We start from the raw sequence: 19,657 nt of genomic DNA, 5'->3' as shown, positions 1-19,657 counted from the left end.
CTTTTCCACGACATTCATATATATATATATATATATATATATATATATATATATATATATATATATATATATATTTTTTTTTTTTATTATTATTATTATTTTATTCTCTGTATATCTGTGTACTTATGTAAGACCACTGGGATGTTCGTTTGGGGTCGGGTTCTTGATTGGGGAGGGGAAGTAGTGGGAGTTAATGTTGAGTCATTGTATATATGTTTTTTTTGTTTGTTTTTTTTTTTTTTTTTTTTAAATCAATAAAAATGTTAATCACAAAAAAAAATTGTAATCACAAAAATAAAAAATAAATGATTTTGGTCAAAAATGACCGAATACCATTGGAGGGTCTGTATGACCCATGACAAAATGGATGTAAAATTTTTCAACATAATAAAAGATACATTTACTACAGTGGGGACACTGGTAAATTTCACATATCAACACTTCAAAATTAAATCAAATGTAATGAAACAGACAAGAAAGGTTTCAAGCTATTATAATCTTTCCTTTAAAAGAAGAACCATTAGATTTCCCCCCGCCCCCCCTAAGATCATCATAGGTATTTTTTCATAGGTATTTTATTATTGTGAAAGAACAGAGCTATAAAAGAAAGCTTCAAATTTCTGTATTTAAGTTTAAAGTAAAAGGGTGCTTCTCGTGAAAGCTGTCAAGAAAATGTCCTGGTCATTTTTAACCCAAATCAATCAATAAAAAATAAAATAAAAAAAAATAAAAATAATGATTAATGTAACACGTACTACTATTCCCATTGTTTTCTATGATGATTCGCTGACATTTTTCTGTATTACAGTAAAACAGATGCAGTTGTAATTTTTATTTTTATTTTTTAATAAAATGAGCGAAAATGAAAGGCAAAAACAAGGGAGTACTACTATGATGCATAAATACTTTACAATTTAAATAATATATAATTTTTTCACGTACCAGTAATGAGAAGTGGGGGGTAAAATGTTCATGAAAATAATGTCACACTGTAAAAAATCTTGATAGCCCTAAAATAGACTAAATATAATTTCTTATGTTTATCTTTTGATTTCTGAGTAAACTAAAACCAAGACATTTTCTTGACAGTTTTCATGAGAATCACTAAAAAGTGTATACTTACTGTCATGGTCCTGCCACTCTGTCAGTCTGGGTTCTTGTCTGAGAGGACCATGGCATTATCGTCCCATGTTTGTCTTGTGATTTTGGTCGGTCTTGTTTCATGTCTGGAGCATGGTGTCTGGATCCTCACCCTTCTGTCTGGTTCGGTTTCGGTTTTGATGTCGGGATCTGGACGCTCATGTTCCATGTCTTGTCCTGTACTGGCGTGAGTGCATTGTGCTTGTCATGGCATGCATTCACGTCAATAATCTATGTCTCTTGCGACTGCGGACGCGCGTTGTGCTCGCTTTGCGCGCCGTGCCCGAGTTGCAAGCTGTCTTCATGTTGTGCTGAGATTCGGTCACTTCGGTCTGAGGTGTCGGATGTGTGTGTGGCCGAACTCTCGCACAGTTGTCCTGTCTTGTTTTTGTCACCTGTTTTGTGCATCATGTGGTGTTTGCCTCGCGATGTAAGCTCAGGCTTCATTTAGTGTGAGAATGTGTGGCATCGCTTTGACTTTGCTACGCATTCTCTCGTCTTGTTTGTCGGTTGGCATGGGCGTATATTGCCTTACTGCCCTGCATTAACCTGTTTGATTTCCTTCCCTATTTTAGTCTCCTCATGTGTGCTGTCCAGTGCCAGTTCGTCTTGTGTGCTTGTTAATTCCAGTTGGTCTTGCCTGTTGGTTTCCTGTCTCGTCTGATCCTGTTATTCCCAACCCGGTCCGGTTGGTCCTGTTCCCTGCTGCCTTCTGCCCCAGCCCTGGTTTATTTGTTTTCCCCTACGGTGTTGTTTATGTTTGTTTTCCCCCTTGTGGGAGTTTTGGTTTGTTTTTGCAGTTTTTGTTATATTAATAAATCCTCTGTTTTTTATAACTCTGCATTCTCAATCCATGACACTTACCAGCTGCCCCTGAGTGATGTATTTTTTCCACCACAGATACGGTCTAAAGGCTGGAACAGCAGAGAGGCCGCTATATGAATACATCAACACATGGATGAAGCTGTTAAACGTGGCGCCAAAATATGCTGATGAGAAAAGTAGAAATTTCAGTATTAGTAACTGCATAAGCGATATTCACCATCACGTCATCACATCAAAATCTTTCCCTCCGCTGCAGTTCTCCAATCAAATATAGTGACACTGACATCAATGATGTTAGGTCACAAGACATACAAGAACCAATGCCGTCAAATGGTGTTGACAGAAATGTTGTTGTCAATTTCAGAGCATCAATGGAGGGTAAAATTATCAGTAAATAACAATTTAAATTACAGTCGGTTTCTAACATAAAGCTTCATATAACTTGGAATACAGCATACAGTGATGAGCCAAAACATTATGATCACCAGCCTAATATGCTGTTGGTCCTCCGCGTGCCGCCAAAACACCGTCTACTCGTCGAGGCATGGACTCAACAAGACCCCTGAATCTGTCCTGTGGTATCTGTCACCAAGACATTAGCAGCACATTCCACAGACGCTCAATCAGATTGAGATCTGGGGAATTTGGAGGCCAGGACAATACCTTGAACTCTTCATCATGTTCCTCAAACCATTCCCACACAATGGGCCTCATTCATGAAACACGTGTAGAACGAATTTTTGTGTAAATTGTTCGTAAAGCCGGTCTAATGTAAATTTTCGGATTCATGAAAGTTTTCGTATTTTAAAACCTTAGTTGGTATGAACAATATTTACACCTGCTACTGACCATGTGTAAATCGTGCAATGAAAAAATAATTAATAATTCAATGAGTGAAATTAACCTTTAAAAATAACAAATAAGAAGAAAAGAAAAAAGTTTGATTTAGAAACGTTTCTTTGCTGCTTGCATTTATTTTCTCAAAGTATCGTTTTTTCACAACTCTGCAGATTCCAGCATAAGTTCTTAACATGGTTTTGCTTTTGATTGTCTCGAGATAGAAAAAAAAATAATGCCCTCTAACGTGACTGGCTAGGTATTTTATTTTTAATTATTTGATATAAGCTCTATTATTTAGATTTCATAATTTAGTATAGGCATCGGTAAATCGCGTTCAGTTTACGTAAGGTCAGTGGTAAAACCATAAATAAACACATCGTCTGCAGGTGTGTAAACAATGCACTCCAATCAAAAAAATAAAATAAAATAAACTTTTTATTACTTTTCCCATATATGTTAAAAGCTTCTTATTGTCATTTACTAGCGAGTCTTAAGTATTTCTAATATGGCGTTTCATGGCCGTGGATTATGATAATTGTGCAGGCGCACTCTATTTACGAACGTCTGGAATCCACTAACATACAAAAGTTGTACTAGCAAATTTAGGGAGTACGAAGCATTCGTGAATCCGGTGGAAAGTTTTCGGGAAGCTACATTTTATGCGGAAATTACTCCCAATTGTTTCGTATATTTACGAAATTTTCATGAATGAGGCCCAATGTATGCAGTGTGGCAGGGTATATTATCCTGCTGACAGAGGCCAAATGGTGCATACGTACATAGCCGTCCACGTGATGTAAAAGAAAACGGGACTCATCGGGCGACCTTCTTCCACTGCTCCAAGGTCCAGTTCAGATGCTCGCCAATTGTAGGGGCTTTCCATGGTGGACAGGGGTCATCATGGGCACTCTTACCGGTCTGCTACTACACAGCCCCTTATGCAGCAGGGTGCAATGCACTGTGTTGTGACATATTGCCCCTGTAATCATTACTAAAATTTTCTGTGACTTGTGCCACAGTAGACCTTCTGTCGGTTCGGACCAGACGGGATAGCCTTCGTTGCCATCATGCATTGTTGAGCCTTGGGTGCCAAACGCCCTGTCACCGGTTTGTGGTTAGTCCCTCCTCGGTCACTGTCGGTAGGTACTCACCACTGCTGCTACCCAGGCTCCTAATCTATCCAGACCTTGACATGTAGCTTTGTTAGGATTCGCTTCACCTGTGAGTGGTCATAATGTTATGGCTCATCTGTGTATCACACAAGTTATATGGACTACTTTTATGTTGTGTTTTTGGTCATTTTGGAGCCTGACAGCCCCAGTCTCCATTTACTAAAATTATGTAAAAAGGAGCAGCCAAGATATTTACAGAAGAAAGAAAAACACACGGGTAGGGAATGACATGAAGGTGAGTAAATATTGAAAGAATTTCATTTCTGGGTTGTGATATACCAACATCCCTATTATACAAGTTTATCCAAATTTTATTCTGACCATGATTTTAATAGATCCAACACATAAGTTGTTTTATTAATAGCCAAGCACCATACACAATCTTCCCCAATCAATGATCAATAACCACAATCTATTCTAAGAAGTAAATGGATCTGGTTAGGTAAGAGTTCAATAGAACACAATTCATTTAAACATTTCCATGCTACATGATGCAAAAAGTTATTTAAAGACCATCTGGACATGCTTTTCTGCTCTCTTTGCATTCTGTATCTGAATAATTCAGCATATTAAGTGCAGCATAAGCTTCTTTTTGCAGTAAAATAAGGGGAGTTTCGTGCAAGGAACGTACAGTGGCCACATGGCACCCAGTTCATGACAAACCACCAGATGTTCAGCATGGTGGAATGATGGTACACGTGCAGGAACGTGATCTGGTGGTTGTTTTTCCTCAGGATGAAGAAGAAAGTGTCCATCAACTCAATGGGTTTGGAGAAGTAATACCACCAGAGGACATTCATCACCTGTGAGGGGATGACAAAGACTAATTTCACCAGGAAAAATACACAATTCAATGTCAGATGGTACCAAAGTCATTACCTTGATGCCCCAAGCTTTTTATAAGAAACATCTGCTGCCAGACAAACTGATGGAAATACTTTTCACAAAGTTACAACAGTAACCTGCTGGTGGCCTGCTGTTAGCAAAATAGTCAAACCTGATGAGCCAGCAGCTTATGAATGTAGCAGCCAAGAAGTTTCCAGGAACAGGTTGACATAAACTAGCCTGTATACAAAGACCCAAATCTATAACAATGTTAGCTACTCAGACCATAAAGACTAGAGACTAGAGTTTTGTTGTTTTTAGTCCATGTCTGTTAAGTTTTTGAGGTCATCTATATGCTAATGTACTTTACTCCTAAAAGTTGGCAAAAGAAACTTTCAGCAGATAAACAAATTTAAAATTCTTTAAAATTGAATAAAACTTGCACTCATAGGCATATATGTATACTTATTACACAGGTCTCTGGAATACTCAAATCAGATAGGTCAATGGCGCCATCTAACAGTCTGATATTTCTGAGTAACAACTGCACATCCAGGGATTTAAGGCCCGGGTATACTTAGTTTTTCTGCATTTCGGATTGGATCGCATTGCCTTTCAAAGTATACTATTTTGACTGTGAATAAAAATTAACGTGTTCAGTGCATGCGCACTACGACTGCTTTGTGATACTCTTTTACAGTCAACGACAGAAGAATGCACTGACAACCACACAGACGAGGACTGTTCGCGTATCAAGAAATTCTCGGCCACACGCGAACAGTCGTCGCAGACTGTGCTGATGACGAATTTTGTGCCACGCATTCTGTACGGACAACAAAAGTATACTTTAACCTTGAGACACAAGTATCAGACTTGTCATCCAGGTATTGCAATGTTTAATTTCCATTTATTTATTTGGCAAGTCTTGTAAAAAGCTGGATAATAAGCAGCCGGACAGTCATTTTCACAAAATAAACACCAACAGAACTCAAACGCAATCCGGAGGTGCAAATCAGCTGTTCAGCTATTTCTTTCTTCTCACATAATAACAATTCCAACACAAATCAATATTTCATGTCCATTTACTTATTTATTTGGCAAATAGTCTTGTAATAATCTGGATAATGAGTAGCCAGTCGGTTGTTATCTAGTGGTATTAGGGGGAGGGACATCCTCCTTCTAGAGAGTATTGGTGCCGTGAACAAATCAACCCATTTTAAAAAGGTCCTATTATGCTTTTTGGGATTTTACCTTTCCTTTAGTGTGTAACATAGCTCTTTGTGCATGTAAAAGGTCTGCAAAGTTACAAAGCACAATGTCCGTACAAAAAGGAGTTATTCTCTCCCACAGACAACACTGCTCAAGAACTACACGAAACAGCTGGTTTATAGTCCAGCCATTTTTTCCGTAAAGTATCTATGTCACTATGTAACACATTAGCATAATGCCTGCCTAAGGGCTACTTTGGCCCGCCCTCAAACAAAGGTAGTTATAGCCGAGGCAAGGATGAGTTGGGTTAGTGTTGTCGCCATGTCGAGAAGACGCTGTTTTCTTCATTCCGAAAGCAAAACCTCTTTGTTTGGACTTCCAAAGGCAGACAAATTGAAGAATCAGTGGTCAAAATGTATTTTTACCATTATTCCTCAGCAGTACAACCACAACCAATGCTGGAATTTCAAGATGGTTACTCCTGAAAGATGGTGCAGTTCCCACTTTTTTGGTACAATCTGGTGCTTCAGGATCACAACCTGTTAGTATGCTTGATTATTTCTGGATTAATCTGCTACCAAGAGTTCAAATGCGGAGTTTTGTGTTGTAGCTATGGTGTACACCCAGTGCACTGCTGTAGGCGTCTGTTAACCTGCTAGCTAATGTTATTGTGTTGAAATAGTTTTGCTAATCAGCTGTGGGCCTACTTTTACCTGCAGTTGTATAGAATTATGCAGAAGATGTGCTGTCCTAATTTGGAAGCGCTCTTTCTTAACTGTAAACCTTTCTACTCGCCGCGGGAGTTTTCCTCGTTTATTCTGGTGAGTGTTTATATCCCACCACACGCATCCCGCGCTGCAACAGCTGGCTGATCAAATCACAGACACAGAACAACAATACCCGGACTCAGTTATAATTATTCTTGAGGATTTTAACAAAGCAAACCTCACACGTGAACTGCCCAAATACAAACAGCACATTACATGCCCAACCAGAGACAGGAACATACTGGATCATTGCTGCACAACAATAAAGGATGCATATCGCTCTGTCCCTAGAGCAGCTTTGGGACTCTCTGATCATTGTCTGGTTCTTCTTCTTCCAACCTACATGTAGTCAGATAGAAGACAAAGGCAGGCCTAACACAGTCGTAAAACCTAACTCAGGCCCCCACATACCAAGTCATAAATTTTACTGGTAAAAATCACGGCAAAATCAAACAAAGTGAGTCCAAAACAGACTACAAATCCCATGAAGCCTTGCTCACTAAAGGATCGAACTCTCAACTCCTATTGGATGAGGCACACAACAGAACGCACCTCAACCATGACATCATCAGGAGTAGAAATACCTTTGAAATACTTCCGGGATTTGCTTCCAGCAACTTTGCTCGCGGTGTGTAGACGCAGCTCATCGCTGCTCTCAGGTGCAGCCTCGTGGCACAAGGAAGTAACGTCCGACTTGAAACTGTGGCCATACAATCTCCATCTCGCTGGACGAGTTGAGATTACTCTGTGTTCCACCGAACACTCTAACGGATCCGAAGGAGACTGCCGAGCAATCCGCATCTTCATCCGTTTGCCTGCAGAAATGAAGAGAAAAGATTTCTCTTCCCTCTTCAATCAAGTCAACGTCGCTGATTTCTCCGCCAGCCCGCCGAGAATCAGCAGCCGTACCGCCTGCCGACAGAGCGAGGAAAAATATAGCTCATTACTGGAAAAGCTACACTATTCTGAAAATAGCTAAACTACTGTCATGCTACTAAAAAATTTTGTTAAGTCAGTAGCGTCGCTACCCCAACACTGTTATGAATATTGCATGTAAAACTTGCAGGACATTTTGCAGAATGAGGGTATCAATCTACTGTTTGAAAAATGACCTAAAAAATGACAAGCCCTTCGATGTCCCGCCGGAACTTCCAGTTTCAATTGGAAATACATCAACACAGGAAAGAGAATTTTGCTCTGTAGGACTTTGATAAAATAATTTTATAAACAGATGTTTTACCCTGTTGTCAGCTTCTCCTCCACTGTGGGTGTTTTGGCAGAAGAAGTTGTATCCACCTTGATACACTGACATCACCAGCTGTAGATGCAGAAGAGTAAAACAGACTACATGATTATTCTTTTCAACACTGCTCTCTCGCCAACAAAGATGTAACCATCTTTCCCTGGAAATGGTTAAACTCTACTGCCTGTGAATCAAAGAGGATCATTTTAAATTAACAAAAAGTACCATGGTATTGCCATGTTTTTTTGGACATGTATTTGGACTTATTGCGTTATGTAAAAACTACAGTATATGAATATAGTTAATGGTCCATTCAAACACTTTACCACTACAAATTATACATTTATTGTTAGAAAACTGAAATTTGTATTTCTGTTGAAAATAGAAAAAGAAAAAACATTTAGATAAAAAAATGTATTAGTTCATTTTAAGGTTTTAATTTGCATTAGCTGGAAATTACACAGCTATAATGTTAGTACCAAGTTATGAATTGACACACATTTGCTGGGAAAATATGGTATACGGTGCAAAACATTCTTGATTTGTTGGATGGTTACAGTCATTGCAATATCAACAAATCCTCATCTGTTTGCCAGCTACACAACTTAGCTTTTACTATTTATTTACTATCATTTTAATAAGACCTGAATCAATACGTAAATGACTTAATGTTACGTTATTAGCTTTAATTTACCTTGGAGCAAATGTAGGTGTCCTCGCTAATGTTATGCATGTTCATTTGAGAATGAGGTCTGACACAGTTTAATCGATAGCATGCTCTTCTCGAGATTTATTTAAAGATTTAAAAAAAAAAAAAAAAAAGAAATCACTGCATGTATCCTCTCTACGCACCTCGTGTCACTATTTCAAGTGACCCAGCAACAATGTTTTTTAAATTTTTTGGATCATTTCAATAAAATTCTGCTTAAAACTAATCAAACACACATTACTCCCATAGACTCTCATTGGAAAAAAGCAAACGCTTGAGAAATGGCAGGGCTTAGCAAAGAATCAATTAGTTTACGCTTAAAATGTAAAATTCCCTGGATACATAAATAGTCATATGTGGTATCATTTGAAAGCATTGGACATTTCACAGAACTCCATCACTTTTGCATTTATGTTACATAAAATAACAAAACCTGAAAACCTTTGCACCGTAAATGAGTGCCACCCTGTGGTAATGATGTAGAAATATGAATACGAATATTAAAGTTTTTAAAATAGCACTAAACTTGACAAGTCATATACCAAATGAAAGCTCTTGTTGTGATGAATGTGACTATTCAGTTGTTTTGTTTTGCTAATTTAGAAAATTATTTGTGGGGTGGCAAGGGAGTGGCATGAGGACTATGAGGGGTAGCAACACCAAAGCAAGCGCCCATTCATAGTTCTTGTGGATTAATACCAAGCTTCATTGCAACAAGTATCAGTTCATTTACTGAAGACCTATGCTAGTTGTCACACTATTTACTCCAGTAAATATTTCTCAGAGTAGGTGGTAGGTTTATTTTTGAAAGTCATATATCTTTATAACCACATACACATTGAAGTCTTGGCTACAAAAAAGCAATTCAACATTTTCAACATTATTGCCCAGTAAAAAAAAGTCCATTGAACATAGGTATGTTAAACTTTTGTCCACAGTATAAGGGGTATGCGGTCTCAATGGAAACTACCATTAAACCAGTGGCGTAGGTTTCATGTAAATATCCTTAATGGAATTCACAAAAATATATTGCAATTTAAGAGGGTTTTGAACTAGGTGTTTGAAACCAGCATACAAAACCTTTGCTAGAGAAAACACATTTGTGTAATTAGACATAGTAATTCAAATAAAACCTTCGTGACAACTTCCCTGTGTGACAATTAGCCCCGATCTCCCTATATCAAAATAATTTCTCTTTAATAATTTAAATATTTCACATATAGAACTGTCAGTCTAAGGTCAATGAATAGATCACACTTATTGTGAATCATTGGGGTAGGGGCTGGGAAAGACAGGAACGCAGGATGAAAAGAGAAACAATCTAGGGTGCTAAATAATGACAGATTACATAGAGCAGGGGTGTAAAAATCATTTTAATTTGAGGGCCTGATAGGACTTAAAATCACCTTATGCAGGCCACATTTTTTGTTGTTGTTGTTGTTAAACCTTGATGTACCATGGATAATAAAGTCCTGTATCACCTTTGTCACAGATGTAATAAGCCATTTGAAAACGAACATTAACACCGAAGGCTAAATAAATATACTGTACAGATCATTTTAATTTCATTTCATTTAATTCTTGACCGTATTGTTGTGCTATGGTGGACATGCACCAGCAAGCCCTCAAAAAGTATCTATTCTGGAAATAAGTAAAAAAATGCAACCCACGAGTGCCCATATTTATAAGCAACTTTATGAAAAAAACAAGCTCAAAATCTCTAATATTAAGACTTGACAACTATGGCTATGTAGAATCACTGTGCACGCAGTACAGTAGCAAAACACGTGATTGGCCACAGGACTGCTGCAGTCATTTAAGTGTTCGGTTAGAGTTGAGGCAGTTCGACATGTATAAACATGGTCATAGAATCATGTTACAACTACATTTTTGCTAAATGATTTTTACGTGGCCTGTTGTACGTAACATGGCAATTTCCTGGTAGAATAAACACTAAAGGCTCTAAAACAACAATAACTTCTATTCACTTTCATATAAATCATGAGTAAAACAGCAGATTATCAGTTCATAAACACTTACTTTCCGCTCTGTTCCTCACACAATGCGATTTTATGACATATAAACACTTTTACTATAGCGCATGACTTGTAAGGTACATCTTACGATTGCATTGCATAATCATCAACATTTACAAGCATGTTCAAAAACATTTCCAGTAGCTCAACTGATAGTGTTGCAATATGCGATACAAAGGACTGGGGTACAAGTACCAAGGAGTCAACATGTGAGCCGAAAAGTGTCATAAAAGCACCACAAAATTACCTGCTTGTTTCAGAAATTGTGTTTTTCATCTCACATTTGCTTTTTATGACACTATCGGTTAGTTTTAGGTTTAAGGTTTAGGGTAGGGAGGTCAGTTTTGTTGATTTAAATCTCAATGGAACATTAACCTTAAAAACCTCATCTGTTCGGGAGAACGTTTCACTTGCTTTTAGTGCCACACATTAGACATTTCACTTTGGAACTGCCCTGAGATGTGTAATGAACCACATCATTTTATTTTGCAGAAATGTTGCCACAGTCACGCAATGTTTGTTGCATGGGAGAAGGCACTCACGATTTGCGATGTAATAGCACTCAACTCCTTGAGACATGGAGAAAGATAAAATGAAAAATCAAAATAAGCTTTGAAGAAAGTTAGTAATGTTGTTGGTTTTGTGAATTGTTTTCTGAGGTTTGCTACCAAACCTTGCTGTTGAGCAGATGGATGAATTAAATAAAATTTCATAATTAATATTTACTCAGATTCAATTATTTTAATTATCATTATTATTATCATTGCTGGTTTTATAATTATCACTATAATTAATAGTTGCCTAATAACAACAACAACAGCATCAGCGAATAGGGAGTAGAAATTTATAGATATGATTTAAATATGTACAGTTGAAGTCAGAAGATTACATACACTTTCGTTGAAGTCATTAAAACTCATTTTTTAACCACTCCACAGATTTAATATTAGCTAACTATAATTTTCGCAAGTTGTTTAGGACATCTACTTTGTGCATGACACATTTTCCAACAATTGTTTACAGACAGATTGTTTAACTTTTAATTGACTATATCACAATTCCAGTGGGTCAGAAGTTTTTCTGCAACTGCTGATCTCCTGGGATTTTCACACACAACAGTCTTTAGAATTTACTCCGAATGGTGCCAAAAAAAAAAAGAAAAAAACATCCAGTGAGCGGCAGTTCTGTGGATGGAAATGCTTTGTTGATGAGAGAGGTCAACAGAGAATGACCAGACTGGTTCGAACTGACAAAGTCTATGGTAACTCAGATAACCGCTCTATACAGTTGTGGTAAGAAGATTAGCATCTCAGAATGCTATTGTGAGATGCAGGTTGGCGCTGTTTTGGCAGCACAAGGGGGACCTATGCAATATTAGGCAGGTGGTTTTAATGTTGTGGCTGATCGGAGTGTATATATATATATATATATATCAGAAATTCCGCCTCTGCAGATGGCTGGAACTCCATACAGCCACCGTACGACACTCTGTTGTTTGTCAATCTGTCATTTGTCGAATGCAGTGAAAAGGCCAGAAAGACGAAAGAAAATGATCTGTGAAAATGTAATGAGTACTTTTCAAGTATAAATGAAATTGTAAAGAGTAAAAAGTAAAAACAAAAAAGAAATATTTGGAAATGTAATTATGTAAAAGTACAAGTATTCCTTTTAAATTGCACTCGTGTGAAGTACAAATCCCAAAAATTAATAATTATGTATACAACTTAAGTATTTTTACTCTATTACTTTACACCCCTGGTTGTGTCGAGTCATAAACATACCATTTTTAGGTCACTGTCTAGTTAAACATAGTTTAATACTTCTGTTTAAAACATGTCTTTAGATCCTTAAGTTCGGATTTGCACTCCATCAAGAAAGAACGCGTCCTCACAACACGAAAGAACGTGTTGTGCTGTCTGCTGAAAGGTTGGTTTGTCCTGTGTATAAGCTGCGTGTTGCCAATACAGCTGAAGTTTCACTTACTGCCCCCTGGAGAAAACATGTGGTACTTCAAGCTTGAATTGCACAGGAATCTTCCTTATTACGGTACGGGGACATGATTAATCAGTGGGTAGCACTTTCGCCTCACAGCAAGAAGGTCCCCGGTTTGAGTCCCGGCTCACCCAGGGCCTTTCTGTGTGGAGTTTGCATGTTCTTCCCGTGTTTGCATGGGTTTCCTCTGGGTGCTCCGGTTTCCCCCACAGTCAAAAACATGCAGGTTAAGTGAATTGGAAATTCTAAATTGCCCGTAGGTAGATTGAGGATGTGAATGTGTATGTCTGTGTGTGTTAGCCCTGTGATGGACTGTCTACCTGTCCAGGGAGCCAAAATCATCACAATTAAAAGAACCAAAGACTTAAACTACTTCAGTCTGTGTGCATTGAATTTATTTAATACACGAGTTTCACAATTTGACTTGAATTACTGAAATAAATGAACTTTTCCACGACATTCTAATTGATTGAGATGCACCTGTATATTCACACAAATGATTTTCTGTGCAACGATGGTAAACTGTCAGTATACCATATTCACATACACATACATATTATACATGCTATTTGTTCCTCAAGGTGACACTGTTGTTTCAGTGATTGACTTGATCAAAATCAAAAAATCTTAATCAATTCACTTTATTGTCACTCAACCATATACACAAGTGCAATAGTGGGTGGAAATCTTGGGTGCAGTTCCAAGCAACATAGCAGTCATGACAGTGATGATATATACTTACTAATATGGTATATACATATACCAATTAACAATAAACATCAGATTTATACAACACAATTTACAAAACTAATATACATATAATTACAACACAATATACAAATAATAATATACAATGTACAGTATACAATACACACAATATAGAATACACAGTATACAATATAAATTATATATATAAATGTGCAGTAAGTTTGTATAATGTTGTATTGACATTCAGGCTGTCGGTTGATAGTCAGTTGCCAGTGTGTTGTTAAGAGAAATATAATTATGACAGTCCAGTGTGAGATTAATAAAGTGCAGTGCTGATGTATATTGATCGTGAGAGATCAAGAGTTCAAAAGTCTGATTGCTTGGGGGAAGAAGCTGTTGTGAAGTCGGCTGGTGCGGGTCCCGCCTGCCTGATGGTAGCAGTGAGAGCAGCCCATGGCTTGGGTGGCTGGAGTCTCTGATGATCCTCCGAGTTTTTTTCACACACCGCCTGGTATATATGTCCTCGAGGGAGGGAAGCTCACCTCCGATGATGTGTCTAGCAGTTCACACCACCCTTTGCAGGGCTTTGCAGTTGAGGGTGGTGCTGTTGCCATACCAAACAGTGATGCAGCCAGTCAGGATGCTCTCTACAGTGCTGGTGTAGAACCGTGTGAGGATGTGGCGGTTCATTCCAAACTTCCTCAGCCATCTCAGGAAGAAGAGGTGCTGGTGAGCCTTCTTCACAACAGCCTCAGTGTGGACGGACCATGTGAGTTCCTCAGTGATGTGGACACTGAGGAACTTGAAGCTGCTGACTCTCTCCACCGGTGCTCCATTGATGGTGATGGGGCTGTGTTCTCTTTCTCTTCTCCTGAATTCCACCACAAGCTCCTTTGTCTTACTGACGTTGAGGGAGAGGTTGTGCTCCTGACACCAGTGTGTCAGAGTGAGCACCTCCTCTCTGTAGGCTGTTTCATCATTGTCAGTGATCACCACCGTCGTATCATCAGCAAACTTAATGATGGCATTGGAGCTATGTGTTGCCACACAGTCATGTGTGTACAGGGGCTACAGGAGTGGGCTGAGAACACAGCCCTGCAGGGCTCCAGTGTTGAGGGTCAGTGACGATGTTGCTGCCAATTCTAACCACCTGGCGTCTGCTTGACAGGAAGTCCAGGATCCAGCTGCACAGCGAACTGTTTAAGCCTAGAGCCCGGAGTTTCATGTCAAGCTTGGAAGGCACTATGGTGTTGAATGCTGAGCTGTAGTCTACAAACAGCATTCTCACATATGTGTTCCATTTTTCCAAGTGGGAATGAGCAGTGTGTATTGTAACTGCAATGGCATCATCAGTGGAGTGGTTGCTTCTTTAAGCAAACTGTAGTGGGTCCAGTGAGGCAGGCAGCACAGAGCAGATGTGGTCTCTGATAAGCTTTTCAAAGCACTTGCTGATGATGGGAGTTAGGGCAACAGGACGCCAGTCATATACATTTGACATTGCTATTTGCAATGTCGAAGTAAATTATAGTAAGTATAACACATGAAAATTATGGCTTTTTGCCATTTCTGCAAGTTGCACTTCTATCTAGACTATAATTGCCTGAGAAAATACATATGTGTAGTTTGTGTAGCTAATGTATTATGTTCAATATGCGTTTGACAGTCAGTTGTGTCTCATAAAATTTCTGCATGGAATTAATGAATCCCGTTCTATCATTTGTTGCATTATTGTTTTGATATATGAAAAATAAAGCATCAAAATATAACAGAATATATTCTATTCTATTATTTTCTAACCTCTTCAACTCTGGAGCATTTCTGGGCTGCCGTGGCACCTGCAGTCTTTCACACTCAAATTTAAAAGCTCACCATTCACATACGGTCTCATTTTTCAGAGAACCTCCTAAACAAAACAAAAAGACTCATACATGATATTGTATATGTTTACAATCTTATGAAGAATAGAATAAAAACATAAATAAAAAAAAAATTTGTCTTAAATTTGTAAGCATGTAATTCCGGTTGTAATTCTCTATCTCCCACCAATATGCCGATCTGAAAAGTAGGTGGCGCTCTAACACATTTTAGCCCTCACAGATGTGCTCCTCTATAAACATTCATTCTAATTTTCAGTTCAAGCACCACCCCCATTGTTTCATCAAATATCAAAAAACTTGGCCTCCAAGTGGACTAGAAGCTCAATCTAGATGTCATTGGAAAGCTGAAATGACACATATTTCCAATGATTTTTTGGCATGCTTTTCATGCTGGACCGCATATATTTGTTCTAAACATTTAAGATATAACATTGGATTATTCTCACAAGCAAGCTCACAGTCAAGCTCTCTTTGTAGAAAACTGCCTAAAGTAAGAGCAGATATAAAGTTTTTAGCTATTTGGGGCTTACAGCAGCAGTGATCGTCGCATAAATAGACGTTTTTAAGCTTTAATTTGATATATGATTTGTTTTTGTTTTTGTTTTTTATGTGCTATTTGAAAGACTTCTATATTAATTTTAATATTTCAACCACATTACCTCTAGATGGTGCTTATTTGCAACGCGGATGTTTTCAGGCCTTATTTTGTTATTTTATGTAACAGCTTAAATGACTTATGTATCCAGGGACTTGAACATTTTAAGCATAAACTTTTTTTGCGACATAGCGTCCCAAGAGGCTAATTGTCTTGAAAATGCTTTGAAATTCTTTTCCGCCCATTCTGTAGATCCATTTGTGATAGATATACGTGCCTGGTTACTAAGACCCAAGGCATGTAATAATTTTTGGTGAAAGACTTATTTACTTAAGGTTTAAATATATGCACTATAGCCATTCACAAGAGCCCCTACATGCAACTTTAGCAATGTCTTGAGGAATTCCTACCTCATAGAACATGTAGAGAGACAGAAGCACCAGGCCGAGGTTATACGGCACTAGCAGAGCTCTGCACGAGTATGGCTGTCTGTTCTTCATGTATTTTGGTCCGATCCACACAATCAGAAGATATATAATAGTAAAGGTAAGAGTAGGAATGTAGTCGTCCAATAGTAGCCATCCTCGAACCCGTATATCTGCAAACGATGGAGAAGAATCATCATCACACATCACACAACAGCCAATATTATGAAAGTATAATAATAATTAGTATAACTGATCCTTTCACCAAATAATATAGTTAATAAGCCTGACTGTAGACTTTTTATGGATTCCATACAACGTAGCAATTTTGTGAATTACAGGAATAACTGTACAAAATAACTTATAAGGTTTACGAAGATATAATATTGAATATATCTTTACAATGATATCAGTAAGTGATTTTGTCAAAATGGGGAATTAATATTGTTTTTGCTATAATAAAGTCAAAATCTCTTCCAGCTGCTTCAGCTAAACCTGCAGTGCCCGATCAGAAAAAAATTACATCTAAAAAGTTTAGCTAGGGCAGCAGGAAAGACTATTAAAAGCTTGTTAAAAGTCAAGGAGTGCTGGTCTTACCCCTGGGTCCCATCCATGAGTCAATATAAGTGTTAACTCTGTAATTAAAGGTCTCCATCTCCAACCTTTGAGAGAAATCATATGAAAATGTGATGTTTTCACTGGAGTGAGTGCTCATTTACATTCAAGCTATCTGTGAAAGTCCCTGAAGAATATATCTGTCTTAAAGGGCAATAGAATATAACCTTATTATTCCTTCTAGAACAGTTATCGATTACAGCAATAATGGGTATACAGCAATGACTACCATCCATCATGTCAAATTCTCTCTATTGCTCACTTGTAGCTCAGGAAAGGTCAAATTGTGTGCTTAGAAAATCTCTAATCCAGAAACCCTCTTTCAACATGACTAGAATTGATAACCACAGAGAATATTAGATTGTAATGAGACATTTCTTGAGGAGGCCTCACACAAGTGATGTTTATTAAAGGAAGTCTGTCAAGTGTCATACTGTTGTTGCCATCAGAGCTGCAGAAGTGTATTTGCAAGAAAGGTTACAAGAATACAGGAGTTCCTTACAAAAGCAGTGGCACAAAAATGGCTCAGGTACAACTTTATCAAACTATCGTTGTATTATTATCTGATACCCTTTTTGTAAGGGTAATTATAGACTCAAGTAGCTATTTGTCAATGTTTGTCCAATTTGGTTTCATACATTTTTGAAAAATATTTATAGCATTTTTTATAAAATAATTTATTTAATGGTATTCGGTCGTTTTTTACCGAAATACATTTTTAAAACTTGAGCAGTACAAGACTTGGTGACCTTTTTTCCATTTGCCATCTGAACATGAAGGCTTACTTCAATAAGCCTAAGTGGTCGTAAAAACCATACAATACCTTTGGTATTCGCAGTCAAAACTGACCGACCATTGAAAATGAACGAGAATGACCAAAAAAAAAAAAAAAAGAGCAAAGTTTTTTATCTGTCAAATACAATCAATAAAAACTGACAGAAATTACAGGGTGAGACTCTAAAACATTCTCAGTGCAAAACATGCACACCCACTCACACTTACACACACATAAGAATGAACTGGTGTCAAAAAAACAAAACAAAAACAAAGCAGCCACAATGCTAAGCATACACACTCAGAAATGAAGGGCTAAGACGATAACACACTCACAATGCAGAACACACACACACAAACACACGGGCTGGTAACACTCCAGGGTCTGGGGTGGGTTCTTACAACTGTTTACTTCCTTTGCATATTTTGTTAAAGGTCATCAGCTGAGCACTTTGTCTTCACTTGAAGGACTACCCACCAAAATGTCTATAAAACTACAATGTAAGTCTCACTTAGTTGGACTTGACTGCAGCGCCACACAGCACGTTCTCAATAAAGAATTCTGCTGAAGATGTACCCAAGCCTCCCGGTCTGCACTTCTGAATTTCCTACAGTTTTGGTGCCATGACCAGGATAGAGCTTCTCACCTAACATCACTCCAGCCTGAACATTTTTCAGCTCAACAACAATTTGGTGAGTTTTACTCTATCCAAAAAACCTCTACAGACCAGTACATATGGTTATCCTCTGTTATGTCAGGGAAGGTTAACAGTTGTTTCTGTTAACAAGTAGTTTATCCTCTGTTTGTCAGGGAGGTGTTGAAACATTATTGCTTTTGTAAAGAAAAAACACTGCAAACATTTTTTTTTCAAGAATGCTAGACTGATTCCTACAACTGAAAAAGGTGGACTAGCAACCCCTTTATGGATGGATGATGAGTTCAGAGTCTTCCTTGGAGAACACATGAACTCAACTGTAACAGAATCAATCAGACAGAAGCTAACTCCGAAATACAGTATTCATCCAGAGAAGACATGGACAGTGGAAGAATGTAAGAAAGTGTTAGGTGCATGTATTAGATAAAAAGACACAAAAGGCATTATCTGTTGCCACAGAGAATTCAGCTTAGCTAAAGCTGTAGAGCAAACCCAGCGTATTGCAGAGCTGGAAGAGCAAAATAAAATATTGCAAGCCAGAGTATCTTCTTTAACAAAGAAGTTGGGCCACAGCAAATCCTCAAACAAGGTTAATGAGAGAAAATCTGTGCAATAAGAAAAGATTCATCCTGATTTACAGTCTCTATTTAGAACTGAGAGTGATGATTTGTCTATCAACAATACTGTTGAAGTGATTGATAAAACATTTAATGCTGTTGAAGTGTGTGGAGCAAAGAGAAGAGCTCAGGGTGGGATAGAAGAGAATTTGCCATCAGCGTGTGCTAACTTTTCTGAGTTTAGGAGAACATTAGCTAAGAAAATGCGACTCTACGACATGTCTCTAATTGAGATCACACAGCTTATGTCACAGATTTTAACTGAATCTGAGTTCCATGGTTTTGAAACTGCTGTTGATACTTCTGAGTTCAAGCATGCCAGCAGAGATGACTTAAGAGAGGGAGTGCCAATCATAGGACCAAAGGTTGATTGGTCCAGAGTCACTAGTTGTGTGCAAAAAAAGGAAGAATCTGTGAGTGAATATACAGAAAGATTTTGTCAATCAGCTGTTGCATACAGTGGAATAGCCAATAACCCTGAGAGTGTATTAGATGATAAGGGACCACTGGTCCATACATGGTTTGATGGCCTTTCAGTAGAATACAGAAATGCACTGCCTTTCTTAGATTTGACATGGTCTAACGAAACTCTGCGAAACAACTTGAGCAGGTTGGCGACTTGGGAAAGAGAC

The 19,657-nt window shown here is 38.0% G+C and overlaps 1 protein-coding gene across 1 annotated transcript in view; it reads right to left on the bottom strand.

Moving 5' to 3' along the window:
* LOC127411760 (elongation of very long chain fatty acids protein 5-like) overlaps positions 1-17,021 on the bottom strand; it is a 32,640-nt gene extending 15,619 nt beyond the window's left edge. The window contains exons 1-5 of the mRNA XM_051647496.1: positions 16,961-17,021; positions 16,349-16,536; positions 8,019-8,096; positions 4,609-4,780; positions 2,005-2,129 (exon numbers count right to left, since the gene is read on the bottom strand). Coding sequence (XP_051503456.1) covers positions 2,005-2,129; positions 4,609-4,780; positions 8,019-8,096; positions 16,349-16,536; positions 16,961-17,018 — 621 coding nt within the window. The 5' untranslated portion in view covers positions 17,019-17,021. The remainder of the gene's footprint in view (positions 1-2,004; positions 2,130-4,608; positions 4,781-8,018; positions 8,097-16,348; positions 16,537-16,960) is intronic.
* Between the last annotated feature and the right edge of the window lie 2,636 nt (positions 17,022-19,657).

This window comes from Myxocyprinus asiaticus, chromosome 21 (assembly GCF_019703515.2).
Source record: "Myxocyprinus asiaticus isolate MX2 ecotype Aquarium Trade chromosome 21, UBuf_Myxa_2, whole genome shotgun sequence".
Taxonomy (NCBI): Eukaryota; Metazoa; Chordata; class Actinopteri; order Cypriniformes; family Catostomidae; genus Myxocyprinus; species Myxocyprinus asiaticus.
This window is presented reverse-complemented; position numbering and strand designations above follow the sequence as displayed.